This window comes from Pelecanus crispus, chromosome 2 (assembly GCF_030463565.1).
Source record: "Pelecanus crispus isolate bPelCri1 chromosome 2, bPelCri1.pri, whole genome shotgun sequence".
Classification (NCBI taxonomy): domain Eukaryota; kingdom Metazoa; phylum Chordata; class Aves; order Pelecaniformes; family Pelecanidae; genus Pelecanus; species Pelecanus crispus.
The window spans coordinates 166,827,984-166,848,043 of NC_134644.1; the positions used below are offsets into that span (position 1 = coordinate 166,827,984).

General features: G+C 39.1%; 1 protein-coding gene across 1 annotated transcript in view; it reads left to right on the plus strand.

Annotated features, from left to right (window-relative positions):
• Nucleotides 1-20,060, plus strand: part of TG (thyroglobulin) — a 167,469-nt gene that overhangs the window by 146,369 nt on the left and 1,040 nt on the right. The window contains exons 45-47 of the mRNA XM_075705217.1: nucleotides 1,854-1,961; nucleotides 14,165-14,305; nucleotides 15,074-15,264. Coding sequence (XP_075561332.1) covers nucleotides 1,854-1,961; nucleotides 14,165-14,305; nucleotides 15,074-15,264 — 440 coding nt within the window. The remainder of the gene's footprint in view (nucleotides 1-1,853; nucleotides 1,962-14,164; nucleotides 14,306-15,073; nucleotides 15,265-20,060) is intronic.

Here is a 20,060-nt window from a genome sequence, read left to right on the forward strand (position 1 = left end):
AAAGGGAGGGAGACAGCAGTTACAGAATGACAGTCACCTACATCACTATCGCTTACATGGTGGAGAAAAGAAGGGTTTGGTTCTGGTTTTCTGGTGTGTGTTTGGTTGGTTTGATTTTTTGTTTTCTGATTTGGGTTTTTTTTAACAAAAAAATTACTACCAGCATAGATGTGCAACCCAAGAAAAGTACTATGTCAGGAAGTTATAATTAATTGCTAAAGTTTTAACAGAGTTATAAAATGTGAGAAAGCAACGTAAGTGCTTGTAATAAACTACATATATTGTGCGTATTTTGTGGTTTTAAAATAGTTCCACTTTTAAAATCGTTTTAGATGCAATTCTCTGTTATTTTTCCCAGGTATAAAACAAGTTTCATTTTCTTTTTCTTTCCTTTTTTTTTTTGTTGTTTTCAACTCTGGTATGCCATGCCTGTAAGAAACACCCATTTCATTTTTGTGGTTACTTTTTTTTTTAAATTTCTTTTTACTTCCCCAGAAAAACTGACTGTTTTCTGAGAATCAGTTTTAAGTGGTAAAATGTATCTCAAGGCATTTCTTGAGAGCTAATGCTGTCCACAGACTCCCTAGTTTTCAAAGACCATCTGCTCCTCTAAAACCCCATGTTGGTAGGCATGTGAAGAACAGTAATTTTTGTTTCATATGGGTGTTGTCAACCATAACTGTCAAAGAGTATTGTGGTCAGTCAGCACAGAGCTTGTGGTCTTACACATGGGCTTAAAATAAACTCTGCTGAACCAAGATAGCTACCCAAACAGTGCCTTTCATAATCATACCAGTTAAATATAGCAATGTGTTTTTATGCTTCTCTGGCACTGTTCTTTCTTGCCATCAGTCATACTTTTTTTACCTCCCAAGTTTGAAGGAACAGCTACTGTTTCAGAGTCAGTAGACTGAGAATTGAAACCTCCCACTTCCGCAGCAGATACATTTGTGTGCGCTCATGTAGTTATGGATATATAAACACCCAAAGAGTGTGCTGTCTTTGGGCACGTGTAGAATGAGAAGTGGTGATATGTGTGTATATAATATTGCCTTGAGAAATCATAACGACATATCTTGCAGTAAGGTGTCCTGTTTTCTGCCTCTCCCTCTTGAACCACCTGTGCTCCTTCCAGCTACTGCTCATCTCACCTTCCAGCCCCACTTCTTGGGGCAATGGAAGCTAGGATGGTTTGGATATATTTGCTTCACTCATACCTTTGCATTGCAATACCTGGTGATAAACTGATCATTTAACTATCTCATTGCGCTCTTCTTGTTTAACTTTTCTCTCCCAGACATATTGCACCAGGTATTCCATATTGATGAACCCTGCCAGAAGCCCTGCAGGATGTCTCCAAAAGTGGTCTCTTACTTCTTCCAGCTCTGGAAACTCTACCCCAAAAAATCACACAGATCCAAATGCAGAAAAAATATTATTGATCCTTAATCCAGAAAATATATAAGTCATTTTACTAGATGCCATTGCAACCTAGTGGTGCCAGAAGAAGGAGCTTTATACTATTACAAGCATGGGCTCCCATAAACTAGACTAAAATGGGATTGGTTTTTTGGCCAGAATAATCCTTATGTGTCAGATCTTGTTTCTTTAGTATCATTACCATTGTTCAACACTCCATAAAACAACAATTTTAGTGAATTCTAAGCTGTACTGGGCTCATAGAGGGTGAGTGTGGTTTCCCTCAGTGCACTGGAAGGCACAGATATTAGCTGCTTTAGAATATTTAAAGAAGGCTATCAATATAGAGAGAGATCTGTTAGTTGTGGGGTTTTTTTCTTTCCTTTTTTCTGTTATGTGACTGTGTCTGTTCCCTGCACCTCCTTTTTTCTCAGTGACCAGTTTATCATGTGTCCTGTCATAAACATGGCCAGTCACTGGGCTGCTGCCTCCAGAGGAAATGTCTTCATGTACCATGTACCTGAGACGTCCTCACAGAGCAGGTAAGGAGATTTATTTTATTATGTTTCTTGGATTTAGAGTTTGCAAAAACAGGGCTGTCTGTTTGGGCACCCTGTGGAGTAAATGGATAGATGCAGGTATGAACAGTTCAGCTTAGCAAAGGAGGGACTGGGGTCTAACACATTATTTCTCTCTGTTGACTATATAGGAATGCTGTTTCTGAACTGAGGCACTTCACATTAGATGTCTAAATTAAGTTTCCCTTTTCCAACTTAACTACCTTTGACAGTTCCAGATAGCCTTTTAGATGTCTACTCTATATCTGATAAATCTCCCACAAAGAACCAGAATGTGGTCTAAGTCACTGGGAGCCCACAGCTCTCAAGGTAAATGGGGTAACGTTTTCTAACACCTCAACATTAATTTAACACTGCCCCCTTTTGAAGTCAATGCAGTCGTACCACAGTTACACTGACTGGCCTTCAGAGTGGACAGGGTCTGGGATTTATTCATTGCTGCTCCAGCACTGCGACTTCTGATCAGCCGACAGACTGTCTCATGGGAAGAAAAGTATTTTTGAACACAAGCATTTGCAGACTCAGGCTCTATGTCATCCTTCATGTTAGAAGCTTGCTTGAAAAATTTTCAGCAGGAGAAGCTGTATCAGATTTTAGACAGAAAGGTCTAAATGCTCGTGCGAGATGCAAATGCCTTGTTCCCTTGGGCATAGAACAAGCTGGTAGTCAGAGGCTATTAAGGTGACCTTCCCTGGTTTTATTTTAGACCCAGCCCCCTCCCAGAAGTCAGGATGAGTCACTGAGGTTTGCAGACAGTGGTCAGCACGTTGGGCTGCTATGTGACATACCACAGTAGCTCCTGGTCCCTTGGTCTCAAAGGCTGAGTGATCAGAAACTGCAGAGGCAATAGCCCCTCCTGTCCCCTAGATCCACACATTAAGGCAGCAAAGCACATAGGGATGCTTATCTTCTAGCTGTTTCCTTATGAGGGAGCAGTGCTTGTCCCCTGCTCCCTCTACTGCCCCATACCTCTCTCCAAGAAAGATTTCTGACACTCTTTCCTTTTTCTCAGACTTTGTCCGAAAGGGCTCAGGGGAGGGACAGCGGGTTCCTAGTGGCACCATTTGATACTGTGAAGTTCCCTGCAAACTACGTTGGTCTTTTTTTTTTTCCTTTCTTTCCTGATAGTGTAGTGAAAAAGTATTTGAAAGAAACCCGCCAAGATCTAGGTTACAGATGAAGGCCATTATGCTGCAGTAACACAGCCTCCCTTTCTTTTTAGCCGAGAAGAAGTTAGTCCTCGGGGAGCCGTTATTTCACTGGCAGCTCCAGCGGGAATGTTCACAGTGCTCTGTTTGGCTACTGATAGGCTCAGATAAGTGACTTTTACAAGGCTCCAAATAGGGCTGAGCTATGGTATACCAAAAATCCAGCTACACAGAAAGAAAAGATGTGTTCTCAAATTAGCTAGCAAGTTTTCTCTTGCTTTGGAGAATGGTAGTGACCCAGCCATCTACGTACGATAAGATCTTATTTGAAAGTAGATCAAGTAGTACTTATACAACTTAGAGACACTGGCTTTGAGGCAGTGATTTTGAATTTATGAGAATTTCCTCTTCTATCTAGCCCTAAGATTCCTCTTGTGTTAGTACAATTTAGCTCTCTTCACTATCACTCCTCAGTACCGTAATAGTTTATGTAGCACTTAGCTACACATTTTAATAATATTTATGTTGTCAGTGGTCTTCTAAGCTAATTACTTTAAATCTTAGTGCAAAGATTATTATTGCACTTTTTCCTAAGCCTCTTTAAAAGAACAAACAAAGCCAGTATGCTGTCTGAAACTTGTGGGAACATGAGGCAGAGGCTCAAATGCCTTAGGCTAAGCCACTTGCAAGAAGAAATGGGCCCAAATTGGTATGCTGCATTTACATTCTTACTCCTTTTGTCTTTATTTATGCTTAAGTACTATTAAAATAAATGTTGTTTAGGTTGAAAAGGCAAGCACTTGAACAGAAATTGCCGAATTCATCTTGTCCGTGTCCCGAAGGATCTCATTTGACATTATGACGTGACTGTTTATGAAGCGATACCCTCGTTTTCCCAAGGGACCTCGCACTAGGTCCTTTGCTGAATATACTGCAAATTTTTTGTTTAAACATTGTTGTCATTCATTCCTAAATGAATCCTTCCTTGTTCTTCATCCCAGTTTTGCTATGTGACCTCTCTCCCTCACCCTCCCTACAGCATTCCCCTCTCCGTATAGTATACATGCGTTGCAGGCTGTCCAGCAGCCTCACTGCACGCCAATGAAGCGATACTGTCGAGGGTAGGAGCTTCACATGGGAGAGTGGCCTTAACTGCTAAAAACTGTAAGAAACCGTCAGTAATCTGAAACCCACAAACCACAGTGTTTGGGAATATTATTGGTGATTTGCCCTACCAGATTAAAACCAATGATGTACATGAAACAGCCTTCAAGTAGAATATATAAGCTAATTTATGGGAAAGATCTGGCAACCATGTCACCAACTCCCAAGGGACTTCCCTAAACACTGGAGTAATGAGTCCTGCCAGTTCTCAAGTTATTCTTTGAAAATTGTGACTCTTAGGAGGAGGAGGAGCAGAGACAGATACTCTGCCAAGTAACCTACAGCTGAGGCTGGAAGGTAGGGTGTGTAGGTTTGAACTTGCTCAGCAGAAGTGAGAACAGAATCTGGGATCCTGCAAACACTCTAGCTATTAAATTCCTGAACAGAAGAACCCTGTTACAGCCATTTCCTTGTGCTAATGAATGCAATAACCACCAGTATGTTTTGCACATAGTAGGCATGTACAGGATATTCTGTGAGTACATATACTGGATCAGATCCCCCCCAGTGCATTGTAGCTGGACAAACACCTCATTAGATATTCCCAATCACTCATAGGCATTTGACAGAAAAATGATTTCTCAGCCTGTTTGATATGGAATCACATCTGTGTTTACTGAGATGCAGACCTTCACTTGTAAAAATGGAAACTTCTGTAGAATTATGTCCATAGGGTAACATAAGAGATAAAATAATCATTTTTTGGTCTTTGGTGTCTAAAGTCTTCCTAAGATTTCAGTTTACACAGGATATGGACCTCTCCCTCTTTGTGTTTGTTATCTATATCGTAAAGATTATGACGATGATAATATAATTATATATTATATATAATAATTACTAATAGCTACCTCACAGGGGCATTGGAAAGAGTACATTAAAATAATATTGTGTTCAGATAACTACAACAATGGAAGACTATTTACTCTTAGATAAAATATTCTGGCTGAGGAAATGGCCATTCACTAATTAAGATAAGGCACAGTATAGCAACACATTCTCCAATTTCTACTCTGTCACCACTCTCCTACTTTATGTGTGTCTCCCAAAATGTGTAACAGAACAGAGTTAAAATGCAGAGATGAAAAAGTACTGGTATTTCCTCTTGTTTCACATGGAGCGGTCCCTTAATAACTCACAGCAAGATAAACAAAAGGGAGGGAGAAGTCAGCCAGTAAAGACAGACCCAATTGCAATCATGCAAAGTAGCCAAAAAGCTATTAAACAGGGTGGAATTTTCACCAGTACAAGTCAATTAGCAAAAGTTTGTCTCACAACTGGCTGTTTCTGAAATGTACACACATACACACATTCAAGCATGCATAGATACAGGCGTGGGATTAAAAAGGCCACCTAAACTGATGTCTATGACGTGTGGAAAATCACATAAAACCATGAACTGACAATTTTCGTATAGATGAATGGATCTTGCAGAGAGCAAACTAATATCTCCTTCCACGTGGTAGCATTCTCCCTAGCTTGGCGTAACACCGTGTCTGCTTTAGTCTTCAGTTCCTATTTGGATAAGGAGCGGGATGCATAGCCAACTCCCGCATTAATGATCTGTAAAAATATATACATAACCCAGATGCCATTTTCTCACTCTCTTTTTGAGAACACATAGGCCTTGGAGTAAACATTTATTCTAAACAATGCAGGAGGAATGTGACTGCTCAGCATTGCCTAGGATTAGTGGGGAGGGCTGGAGTATAGTTTTAGTTACAGTAAAGAAATATGTGATAGGAGAAGTATGTTTTGAGAAGGATAATATTATTAACTGTACAAAGAGTTGCCTCGTTAACCCTTCAAGAGGTTTCTGGGTGATTTTTGCATATTTTATGAAGCAGCACTGCTTGGCACACCAACAGTTTCCAAGTCACACTGTGGTGCCAAATGTGGTGTCTTAAAGATGGTGGATAAAAATCAGTGCTCTGCTCACTGAGGAGGCCAGATCATCAGCTGCAGCAGGATGGCAAAGCATCATTATTGTCATTGCAGGGGTCTAAACTGAGACTTAATGAGGCTCTATCTTATAGTCATTAACATTACCATAATAATTGTCACAAAGGCTTTGGTTAACTGTTTTGCACTGGACAGATTCAATCAAGATTAATGAGCTGCTGTCTGTTTTGAGTTATTTTAGTTGGGGCTGTCTTTATCTCCTGACTATGCACTCTTGTGTACGTTGGTGTGAGTCGTTAAAGGACTGCCCCGTGCCAATGCTCACATAGTTGGCTGGATTTCGGTGACACTTTTTATGATTCCTGTAACTGAAGGGGAGGAGAACTGACTGATAAAAAAAAAAAAAGTTTGTGTATAAACCCATTCAACTATACAATGTATTTTCATTTTCTATTTCTTATATATGCTGTGCTAATTCTGTCTGTTCTTAATATCCCTTTAATTAAAAGAGATTTTTCTACTCTCTGGATTTTGTAACAATCATATCCCTGTCCTTTAATTTGTCCACCACTTGTCCACTGAGGCTCTCCTCCTGACTGCAGCTGTTAGTCCATGAGTACAAACACCCCATAGGTTGGGGGGCCACAGTATGAACTGGGTGTTGTGGGGGCAGACAGAAAGTTATGTCTCTGGGCTTCAAAGAAACACATCTAAACACAGGGCAGGTAAGGCGCCAGAGAGGTGGTAACAAGAATGGTAAGATGCACGTTGCCTCCATAGCTGGGCAGGCACCACAATCACTGTCTGTAGCTACGTACACTTGCTGCAACAACAGCTTGTAATTTTTCTCTCTAAAGCTGTATGCCCTCTCATCTCCTGAAAGTTGTTTTACTCTTCTTGTTGGGATTGCCTCTCATCCCTCTGGCCTTATCTATTGTGTTATGCCAGCTGCAGCTATGAAAACATTCTCCCACTGATTCAACCACATCATGCCATTCTCAAGTCTTTAGATGGTTTCTCTGTTGCCAAGGGCTTGAGAACTAGACAATTTGTTTTTTCTTTCCATGGAGTGGTTTAGGGGCTTTTATCATTCAGTAGATTTTTCAGATCTTAGAAATTAGCCATAAATATGCAAAGGCAAAGTACCAAGCTCAGAAAAAGAAGAAATCAACTTTACATTAACCAAATTCAGCTAAAAGACTCAGAAAATTACAAAGGAATTTTTGGAACTGCATGTGCTGCACTGGGACAGGCTGTTCCCACAAAATGTAATCTAGAAGATAAGCACAAAGCCCATATAGAGAGAGAGAGACCTTCCTTAGTGCTTTGGGGTCTTTGGATGGACACATAACCTTTTTAAGGAAATTAATCCATTCATTCAGCTCAGGAGTAGGCATACTGAACAAATGCATGAATTTCTGTCCCCCAAAGATGCACTCAAGTGTCAATATGCCTATTACTAGTTTTTTAATACAGTAATTCCCTGATAAAATTCTGTAATCTGTGTTATTTAGGAGTTCTGACAAGTTGATAAAACTGCTTTCTTCCTGCATTAAGATCTAGGATTTTAAATTTTTTTTTCAATTAATGTGAGCTTTCAGGTTCTTGAATTTATTACCTGCTGCTTCAGTTTTATTTTCTTCAATTGGCACAGCTATAATGCAAAGTAGAACATTGTGTGTATTGGGAGTAATCCAAGTGGAAAAGACACAGCAAACTCCAGGATACTTTCACAAGTCACATGTATCTATAGGGCTTTTTTGGTACAAAGGTGGATAAATTTGGCAGTTTAATCCCGTTAGGAGTTAAGCTTTTTCCATAAGTCCTGATTTTCCTGAAAAGAAGAAAGAAGAAAAAATGTTCATCTGTTTTTCACATGCTTTCCCCCATTTATTTGGCAGGACTTTGTAATGTGAGGAGACACAATGAGCCAAATGCATCCCTAGAACTGCAGAGGTCACACCAGGCCTTACATTGGCTCATTAAATTTCTATAATTATCCAGCTATCCTTTGATTATCTTTTTCTCCCAGCAATCACGCACCATTTCCTTTTCAAAGATGTGTGGTTATATATAATTTTTTTAAAAATTATTTTTGCTTATCATCGAAATGAACATTTCAGTCTGGGCAAAATGCAGTGTTGGTAGGCTGCTCTTCTCCCATGGCATTGATGAGATGGTGCTTGTTAACAGTTTAGGATACTTGATCTCACTCTGCAAATCTGCTGATACTAATATGAAGCGAATGTAGATGTGTGTAAACAACCACATTTATTATTTCCAATACTTCTTGCAAAAGCTAATTTTAAATTTATTTATTGAAAATAAACACAGAATGAGGCCACAAGATCATGCAGGAAATGGCATGTTATATATATATCATATCCTTTTCTCCAGGTACGTGGTTGTTTTGAAATTTTATCTCGACTCAAATCAGCAGGAGATTTATCACCAACTCTATGAGCCTGGGTTTCACCTATGCTGTTCAGTCCAATCAGGATGTAAATGACCTATTCTCACCAAAGCCAAGTGACAGTGGATAGGCTTTTTGTTTTGTTTTCCTAGTGATAGGCCTATCTTTGCCAATGGGATACTGAACAGGGTCTTGAATATGAGGTTAGGAACTCAAAACCATGATCCAATCTCTAACACAGACGCTTTCACAGAACTGTTAGAATGAGCAGTTATGCTCATAAGAGTTTACACTTAAAGGATTGATCTTTTTCTTATCTCACAAATCTGTCGCAGATCACCAATATCTGCTAGGTTTAGTGACTAACATGAGTTTGAGTACACTATTTCTTCTAAATTTCTCAGACAATCATTGTAGCTGAAACAATATGAACAGATCTCTCTATTTCACCTCCTGAAGAGGCTGGATTGCAATGCTCTAGCTGAACTGAAAGGTTTGTGCAGACATTGAAGAAGGAAGGAGTCACCCAGTTGACTATCTATGACTAATGATGCTACTGTCCCGAATGTAATGGGGCTGGGAACTTAAGCCTCTGATGTTATCTGCTTAGGTTTTTCCTAGGCCTTGCTTACTGGGCTGTGTAGCCTGGCTTCATATCACATACAGTAATGGCAATTTTGGCCAACATCTTTAGTCAAAGCTGGGGGAGACTGAATCCTAGAATCATAGCATCATTTAGGTTGGAAAAGACCTTTAAGATCACCCAGTCCAACCATTAACCTAACATTACCAAGTCCACCACTAAACCAGTTAAGGGTAGAGTAGCAATTCCATGTTTTCTGGCTTGGTGGCTGGATTATTTTAAATGAAAGTAAAAACTAGGAATCATTAAGGCTGGAAAGGACCTCTAAGATCATCAGTCCAATCATCAACCCAACGCCACCATGCCTACTAAACCATGTCCCAAACTGCCCCATCTACCCATTTTTTGAAGATCATTTGAGGGCCAGGGTTTTTCGGGCTGGGGCTTGAGAAATATGGCTACTAGACTATATTTTGCCCAAATTTATAATTCATTAAAAAAAAAACCCAAACCCCAACCAAAACAACAGAATGCCAAAACAGTATCCCTTGTGAAAAAGGGGGTGCTTGTGTCATAAAATGGACAGTAGGGTGAGTATATAAAATTGTATAAAAAGAAATACAAAGAAAATTGGCTAAAACTGTTTGTATGAATGAATATAGAAAGTGAAAATATCAATTAAATTCCTCCAAAATACTATTTAAGATGTGGTGTCAGGTTCTTCAGTAGGTTTAAATTTCCATTTGTGTAGTTCTCTTGCCTAGTTTTCAGTAAAAAAATTTAAAACACAAAAAGAAAACTCATGGCCACACATTAGTTTCTTGTTCTAGACCATATATGCTAGAAAAGTGTTCTGTTAATAATTATCTGTGCTTTATGAAGACTAAAATATCTACCATTATTGGTCAATACAGCTAAAAAGACTGATAAATAAATGTCCTTTTGGTATGTTCTCTAATGACAAACTGTTCTTCAACTTGCTTTTTCATCCTGAGTAATTTGCTGGTAAATCTGGCTGAACTCTAGCTGGAGTTATGTTTATCTTGTTATTTTAAAATTTAAGTGATTGGATAGCAGTGGGAAGTTTGGTATTTTGGTATTGTACAGGATATCATTTGAATTTTGAGTTAATTTACATTGGCTTCTATCTATGTGTGGTGTTTCTAAAAAGAACCAAAAAATGCATTAATCCAACTAAGAATAGAAACTGTGACTCAAAAGGCTTTGAGATTAGTTAAAATTGTTACATTAGGAGAGTAAGGAGTATGTTTAAATGAAAGAAAAAAGTGTTAGGGTATAGTCAGTCATTAATCATCAAAATGAGTTTCCAGTATGAAATAATTATCCACATCTAGAACAAAGACAGAGTTCAAAATGAGATATATCATGCTAATTCATAACCAATCACAGTGTGAGGTATCTGCAGCCCCACTCCAAGTTGTGCAATCAGTCCTAATGTAGAATAGCATGGTGGTCTGCCAGATCATATTCTTCTGTTCTGACTGCCGTGATTATGGATAGCCTTTAATGACAATTCAATTTTGCAAAGAAATTTTATGAGTATTTCTGCATTGGTGTTTGTTGTTTTGGTTTTGGTTTGTTTGGGTTTTGGTTTTTTACTGTTTCAAAAGCTTGTGGTTAAGATATTCACTTCAGCTGCTGGAAATCTGGGTTTACAGCTATACTCTGTTTGATTTGTAATAAGAATTTGAACCAAATCAACTGTAACCTGGTTATTTTTGTTCTAAATTCTGACCTTCTCATCTTTTACTCTTCCCTGCTGAAGCTGTTCTTTGTATGCAAAAGTAGTCACAGTTCTATAGAGAGCGCAGTGGAGTAATTGATGGCTAAGAAATCCCTTTCTCTCTTTCTTACTTGGAAATATTTAAATGGAAACTCCATCTCAGGCTTAGGGAAAATTTTCTCAGAACCAATACCTTCCCAATTAAATGGGTTGGCACTGTATAATGAAAATTCCCAGAAAGTGATATTTTAGGGTCTGCTGTTAAATTGTTGGCTATGAATGTCACAAAGTTTCTGACTTTACTACCTGTTTTTCTGTAAACTGGATAACTGAACTCCAGTAGTGCCTCCTTCTGAAGTGAAGTAATAATTCTCCAAGGGGAGCTCACTTTAATGTGAACAAAGTGGTAGGGTCTGGCTCCTAGCTTCCCCATGGCTCAGTTTACCTGTCTATCATACTGTCACATAAGAAGAGCTGTGAATCTGTTTCCAAAAATGTTGACATCTTAAAAAGAAAAGGTATATACAGAAGATCTGAAGCAATACCTTTGCATGAGGTACTAGTCCTGTGAAGTCACCAAAGCCAAGATTTAATCCTTACATGTAACTACATTCACTGCTGTTACTAAAATAAGATCTGTTCCTCAAAAAGAGACTTCTGTAGGGAAAGTTAGTTGCTATTAGTTTGTGTCTTCCTTAAAAAGACTTTAAAAATCCCTTTTGCCATCTTCTCTGCAGTTCTCCCTTTTATCAAACTGTCCCTTGAAGTCCACCAGTTGCTAGGCACCGCATTTCCCCTTTTAGATGCTATTGAGTCACCTATATGGCACCCTGGGGTTTCAGGAGTGCAGTTTGGAGCAGCTCAGCAAAGAAAAACCTCCCTGCAGAGCTAGCTGTACAACAGGAAAGCTACACATGCTTATCTGTCACTCCTCTCTTTCTCTCACTCCACTTGTCTTCCAGTGAAAACAGTATCATTACCTGGTGCTACCTTGAGTATGCTCAGAGCTCCTACAAGACTCCAAAATCCTTGTTTTGGTGTTTCTGGACATTTTGCACTCCCTTCTGGCAGTAGTGGATGATGATCAGAGTTTGAAGGAGGAGACAGAAATGTTCCCCTGATATTTTCCACCTAGCTGCCATCTAGATGTTTCACAGTTGTCTTTAGCACTGTTCTGTGCATGGATAAATGTGCCTCTTTCCCCTCTCAGTGTTTTCTTCTTTTCCCCTTACTACTGATACTCACTGATCAGGGTGTGGTAGCATCAACTAGAAATACTGAAAGCAGCCCGTGAAATTGTAGAGTTTTGCACCACTTCATGTCTCTGTATCAAACCCATTACAGTTGTACAAACAATTCCAATCCTAATAAGTTCTCTGTTTAGGAGTTTGCTGAATTTTAGTCTGAGCTGTGACCTTAACAGATTTCACTTCTAGAAACATGAGGGCTGGCAACAGTCTCATTTGGGGGGAAACCTTCGGTCCTAGCTCACTCATTTCAGATTTAGAGCAATGTTCACCTCTGCTATGCCTTCCCTAAATGGGTACATTTGTCCCTTCATTGCATCTTAACTAATTACATGTCCTATATTCTATTCAAAAGTGACTCTCTATTGAAAAGATAATAGCTCCTTTAAGTACATAGTACCTTTGCTGCAATACTGACACTAAATGCTGCTGTAATATACTGGGCCAAGCAAATTATTTTTAAAGCAAAATTATTAAACTATGATCTTGCTTAATCCTTCTATAAACATCTGTGGAAGAAAAATATGCTTTAATCTTGTTTCACTTCTACATTTTTTTGGTGAATAAGTCACTTTCCAGATGCAAAGTATTACTGAGGTATTATGATAAGACTAAGGAAAATACAACCAAAGATGTATTTCATTTAGAGGGTTGTGTGTTTGTTTTTCAAAATAGAGGCTTTGGTGCCACCAGTCATAAAATAAATGTAAAGGAGTCATCTTGCTTTCAGTCCACCTGCCCATAACGGTTTGAACTATAAGCCTTGTTCCATCAGAGGCAGTATCAGGGTCATATCAATGCTGCTGCATTTCATGTCCAAAGATAAAATATTTTTTTGGTTGTGCCACCTTTTGACAACAACCTCTGTGGCTACTGCAGATGAAATCTTTCTGAGTGGATCTGGGATTTGTTTGTCCTCGCCTCACAGACATCTGTTCCTTCTCCCAGGTCCCCTGATGCTGTATGCCTTCCTGCAGCATTTAACCAAGTCAATAAGACCTTTGTCTAAATGGGGAATACAGAAAATGCAATTAGGCTTCATACCAGAAACATCTCCTTCTGAGTTGTGGTCCAAAGCTATGTGTTGAGCACAGTTTAATTATAATTTTGTTAGTAGAAGTTGCCCACCATTTCTCTGCAGGACTTGAATATGTTGAGTTGTGTGACCTAGGTCCCACAAGTGTTATCTTGCCTGGCCAGTTTTGTCTCTGAATTGTTGAAATATTCCTTATTATATGTGTTAATTATTACATGGAAGTAAACAGCAATTATTCTTTCTTAAATCTGATCTAGGTGATTATCTCAAGCTGTTTTGACTTGACTGCCATATAAAACTTGGGGAGAACAGACTGTATGAGCCAAAACCACCCAGCCAGCAGAGAAATTAGATTAAAAATATGTCTAAGAGAAATCTTCATAAACATCTCCTATTACATCTTTCTTTCTCCAAAGATTTGGGGCAGAATGCTGGCCCCAATGAAGTCAATGGAAAAATTCAAATTGCTGTTAAGAAGGGCCAGGATTTTATTCCAAATCTGTGAAATAAACCATAATTAACCTTCCATCATGGCTGCCAGATTCCATGTCACCACTTGCTTCCACTTTCTGAATTTAATTTTAGTGAAAATCTGTACAAAACTTGAGGCATTTAAGGAATAGCCAAGTGGCTTTCTCCCTCTATCACTTTCTCTTATACGCCCAGCTAATTTAGAAAATATGCCCTGCTGTTTTTCACAGTTTCCTCTTGTAACAAATGTTGAAGATCCTACATTAACTTAATGGCAAATTCTCCTCGTTACTGCTTGCTCTTCTTTTATGTTCTGATTTGAAGAAGCCCCACAGCTCACCACACTCTAATTAATGGTCATTAATTATTTAAAACTTTGCTTTATTCTGTGAATTAAATTAGCTCCCTTTCTCACCTAAATAAATTATGATTTTAATTATCTTTATATAAATATTTTTTTAGTTCAGGTCAGGAGCTCTTGCCGGATGTTCAGTATGCGTTTGGACTGCCATTCTACCCAAAGTATGAAAAACAATTTACTCTGGAAGAAAAGAGCCTTTCCTTGCAAATTATGCAGTATATCTCCAATTTTGTAAACTCTGGGTAAGTATGTGACATTCAAGAATTACTGTGATTGAGGAGGGGGCAAGGAGTAGATGGAATCTAGTCCAGATCCTGCCCTCACTCAACTAGCCTCCATTTCCTCTAGCAATTGTAATCCTACAGAGGGGACTTTGGTCAACACTGGTGGAAAGTCATGGCCAAGTTGTCAAGCAGATACTAAAGATTCATAGTATGACACTTAGCTAGAAGTAATAGGAATTTTATCTCCGTGGAGCAGCTGCAAATTCTACTTAAATATATGGGGGCTATAAAGGCCTTGCTGGTGTTTCCAGAGCTTAGTTCTAGGACCCCAATTCTGAAGGGTCTTGGCTAAGAGTTTCCTTATTCCCAGAAGAAAGGGGAAAGCACATGAAGACCCATTGCATCCTTTACCAACTACCCTGAGAATAACCCTCAGCTTTACTGTGCTGTGGCCATGCTCGAGAACGAGGAGTATCTCTGGAAAGCTAGTGTGGGAAATGCGACTTTACATGCTTGTTAGAGTACCTTGGGTTGCCTTGGGACCAAGGCCTGTTGGGGTTGTTCATGAGCCTGTGTTTATACAGGTTCTGTGTACCTGTTCCCTAGGAAGTGAACCAGACTAACAAGTTAGTCAGGTGAGACACCATGAACGATTCACCAGTCTGGACTGAATTTGAACCCTACTGGTCAGAGGGACTGGATACACATTTCCTTGACCCAGCTGATCTTCTGCATTTTACAGTTCATGTCATTGTTTTCTAATGATCATTTCTCCCATTCCCTTAGAAATCCAAACTACCCTCATAGTTTCTCAAGAAGAATGTCAGGCATGATGCCCCCCTGGCCTACATATCTGCCAAATGATGATGGTGATAACTACAAGGAGTTCACTGTTTCCTTGCCAACTCTTAAAGGATTGAAAAAAGCAGACTGTTCCTTTTGGTTTGATTATATCAGAAAACTGAAAGCATCCACAGGTAAGCAGAATGTTTTCTGTCATTAAATAAAACCTAAATTCTCTGCTTAATGTTTCCCTCTGTCTGTAGTCCTGTTAATATTATAGTTATGTCAGTGTGGAAAAATACTTTTCATAGAAGAAACATCTTACACTGTCCAAGGTATATAATTGAGACTCTTCTGATACAATGCTAAACAAAATTATTTTAGAGCAGACAGTGTGTAATAAAGTTTGATTGTCCTGGAGTTAGAGCTAGAGAAATCTTCCTGCAGTGAGTACAGAAGATATGATGAAGCTATATCTTCTAATAGTTTGCTCTCTATTTGCAGTCATAATATATACTTTGACTAAACTGGACTTTTGTCTACTGGAAGCACCTAACATGAGCATGTTGCGATTCATATGATTTAGGAGGAGCACAATAACTTCTATCCACTGTAAAGTTGCAACTGAGGCTTTAGATATATCTCAGTATGGATCCTGCATGCTTTGTCTTCACACTAGATAGTTTCTTTAGGTTTTTTTATAGCTGTGCTGGTTATGCCCCTTGTATTTCTCCTTTGTCTCCATAAATTTTCATGCAGCTGTGAGATTCCTTCAATTTTTTCTTACTGCTTAGAACAATAAGACCAACTGTGCTGAGATTTCAATCTGCTGCTCTGCCCTGAACACTCAATTTATTCTGGTAAATAAACTCCCCTTCATTTCTGTGTATTTTGTAAATAAATTTGGATAGCATTAAGAAAAGCAAACAAACCCATCCCTTTTTGGCAGGCTGAGATATTTTGAATTATTCTTGGAGGCCTGCAAGCTTACAAGTGGTTTTTATGTCCTAAGGACTCATCTTCACAATGAACACAGTCCAGGTCCTTTCTGCTTTGGATGGCAGCTGCATTTCTGGGAACAAAATGTACTCTCCAAGACACCGAGATACCTAGGCTATCTATGCCTGACAGACCACCTCAAATGGACTGAGGCTGATGTTTGAGTTACAAAAAACTATAATGTCTCAGAACCATCAAGTTGGTGGTTCTGATACAAACACAAAGCATCAATGCTTTTGTTCAAGGGGTAGCCTGAAGCATTACTCATGGTCTTTCTTCAAAAGTGGACTCAAGATTTTACTGTAGGCCTTTTCATCAGTTTCTTAGTATCCCTTAGTTTCTTTCAAGTTCAGAGGGGATATTTTGATCTCTCTGATGGTTTTCTGCTGGTCAAGATATTCCTAATTTGCAAAGCTTGATTCTGATTTTTAAACAGTCCTGGGTATAGCTTCTAGATCTTTTGGGACTTAATCTTGAAGCATTATGGCTGTGTAACACCAGACTGAGTTGAAGTAGCAGCTCTGGCAGAACAACTGTTGACTGAGCACCACGGACAGAGGCTACTCCCAGCATTAACAGAAAATCCTGAAAAAAGGTGGGACAATATATAGCAGGGCAGATTGTTTTTGAGATGGAGAAGGTTTAAAGCCATCTAAACTGACATAAGAACACAACAACATTCATGTATGGGTCAGTCCAGTGGTCTGCATAGCTCAATGACCTGCCCTTGTCAGTGGCCAAAACCAAATACTTGAATGCTAAACATAAAAACTGAGAGGAGAGAAAAACACACTGAAAGAGTTCACAAAGATGAGTCAAATTTTTGAAAACAAGCCACACAGTGTGGGATTTATGGAGTATAGATCATCAAGGAGAAGGTTTTAAAAGTACATGTCAGCATGTTATTCTGCAAGCACAAGCGAGTACACCCTGCCTGCTCTTCAAGCCAATATTTGCTTGGCCTCAGCACCATGGTAATGCAGCTACACAGTTCACTTCTTCTAAATTCTATCTCATAGCAACGTTGGATTGTCACCTTGCTTCGATAGTCATCTTTAATCTTGTCTCACCCTGGAATACTGAAACTTCTCGTATGACTTCTACTTAAATAGGCATCACATCAAACCCATTTCTGCTCCACACCTCAGCATGGGATGGTAACTTACAGGGACTCCTGCTGTGGGTGTCCTGATAACAATCTGAGCCCACCTCCTTGTGAAAAAAGATTTGTAAAGTTCATCAGTTCAGCTGGAAGGACTGTATGAACTATTGGCTGATGGCTGAACACCCTCAATTTCTTTCTGAGAGGAGGTTGTGCCAAAATTCATGCCGAAGCAGTGTTAGTCCATCAGTACAAATTCATCACTTGCATTGGTCCCAAAAATCACATTCTGCAGGAGTGGGCAAGTGAGACAGTAGAATATATTCAGTCAAGAGAATGGAAATCTCTTTTTTTTAAAGTCCTTAAGCATCACGTTGCTGCTTGGTTGGTGTGCCTCTTTGCACCAGAGGTAGCTTGGTGTACCTCCCTTCAGAGCTGAAGTACTGTACCTCTGTTATTACCTGACTGTTCCAGACTGTTCCTGAAGTGCTAGCAGGCTGTTGTATGGGATCCTGGCATGATGTTGGATGCTAGGTTTGAGAGACCAATGCTGCAAACCATTTTTGGATGATGTACTTTGCACTCCATCCTGAGAGGGAGCAAACTATTTGTCAGTCAGCTACTGTGAGATCCAATCTGACCCATACTTAGTGGAAAAGAGAGCAGTTTCCTGCCTTTCAATAAGTATAAATGTTCATAGTAGTGTTTTTTGATTGTATGATACACTGTTCATTCTGAGTGCTGAGTCTCATGCCAAGTAGATGAAGTTTGCAAGTGTGGCAGCAAAAGGCATTGCTAATGACACGCTCCAGTTTTCACGTCCAAGTGCAAAGCTATAGAGGGTCTGTTCTGATGCAATCTCAACCAACTATGATGAATTCTGTTTTGTCTATCTCACCTCTTCCTTCAAATCAATATCTTTCCAGCTTCATATATCATCTGTGATCTATAAGCACAAAAAAAAAAAAAATCAACATATTTCAGTAAAATGGAGAATTGGACAAACCAGTGATCATAAAACTAACTGCAACTGGCTTTTCAAAATTTTTTCTTGATCCTTTGTTTACTGCCATGTGAAATGTCTTGACTTAGATATCTGAAATTAGGGATAACTAAAAGCTCAAAGCTTAGTATCTTAGACCCTAGGTCTCAGTCCAACAGAAAACTGAGTTACTCCTAAACTCATAAATTGCAGTTTCTGCAATAAAGCCTCTCATATTTAGAATGCCTTGTACAGCTGAAGTTACATGTCTTTCAGGCTATTCACTGCTGGATCTAGAAGCTGTTGTGTATATATCCAGCTTAACTGTTACCTGTAATTTTCTTTCCATTTAGTAAAAATATTGTCCAAGTTGAAGTAGGTGTTTCATTTTGTGATCAGACTGCAATATTTAATGATTGAATATATCATTTGTTCCTGGCATATAATTGAAATTTATGTTGTCGTAATTGAAGATAATTTAACAAAAGTAATTTCATAAATGCAATGATTCTTCATGGTATTTACTGGCAGTGCCTTTACATTTATGGAGGAAAGTTTGAACCTGTTTCATTGCAGATGATGCATAAATTTGTTGAAGTTTTCTTTGAAACCAGTTTGTAAAGGTGGCATTTTGGGGGGAAGGTTACCTGGGGAATTATGAAAGTGATGGTGCTTGAAAAGGTTTGGATTCAGTAAATGGAGTTCCCTTGGTTGCATTTCAAAGACATACTTTACATTCTGAATCATGATGGTTTCCATGGGAAAAATCAAAATGAGAAACAAGAAGAGTGGCCCTTGTGGAAAAAAGCTGTGGACGGCTTTTTCCAGGGAATGTGTTAACAACTTGAAATTCAGCTCAAAACAGGAGCTCCAGAGTGTTTATGCATATTCAGACAGTATGTCTGAATGCTACAATTCCCCTTGCATAGTGTGGTGGACTGCTCTGCATAACAGTGAGTCCCTTTGTAAGGGGTCTTTTACTGAATGCCAAACAGGTAGACTTGGATCCAGTCTACATCTCTTACTCATCTAACTGGTATCTAAACAGAACCAGTCCTCCTAAGATAAGTGCCTCTGTAAGCAGTGTTGCAGCTGGGGAGGAGATACCTCTAGTGTCTCCAAAGTGAAATCTTGTCTGTGCAACTCATGTGCCTAAATTTAGATATTTAGGCATACTTTAAGTGTCCAAGCTAGCCAGACTGGACCCTACCTGTAGAAAATTCAACAGCTAGCAAAGCTGAAACCTTCTCCATTAGCTCTGAGACACCATGTGTAGCAGCCACACAAAAGTCCACATAAAGCAACAGTGTTCATAGTTCAGGCTCAAATCAAGACCGAATCAGGAATGTTGCGGTTAGCATTCACCTTTTACCTATTCTATTCACACCTTCTTTTCGGAAATCTCCACTGAAAAACAGATTCCTTTGGTATGAGAGACATCTGTGCAGCAATGAGAGCACTCTGGGTAGGATACATTAAATAAACACCATCAGTACACTTTATGGCACAGTTCGGTCTTGTTGAGGCAACTGCACTTCTGAAACAGGGTGGAAGACTAAAATCACAGAAGGTAAAGAATAAGGAAAAAGAGAACTATCAGAGGTGGGTGCTTGGGGCTTTATGTATTCCAGACAGACAAAAAAATAATGGTCCCCACACTTCCTGTCTGGTAGGTATCAGGAGATAATACAAAAAAAGAGTGTCTTGCACAGGTGGAGTGCAAACTACTATGCATTGCAGTGGCAGTTATTTAAAGCACACTGGAAGCATGGTAATTAATTACCATTAGGTGATCTGTCATTACCCTGAAGCATTTTGCAGATGGATTGCAAAATGAGAAAAATAGCTTCCTGAACATTTATAGCTGCATAAAAAGTCTCTTAAAAGTGTCATTGAAAAAGTGTATA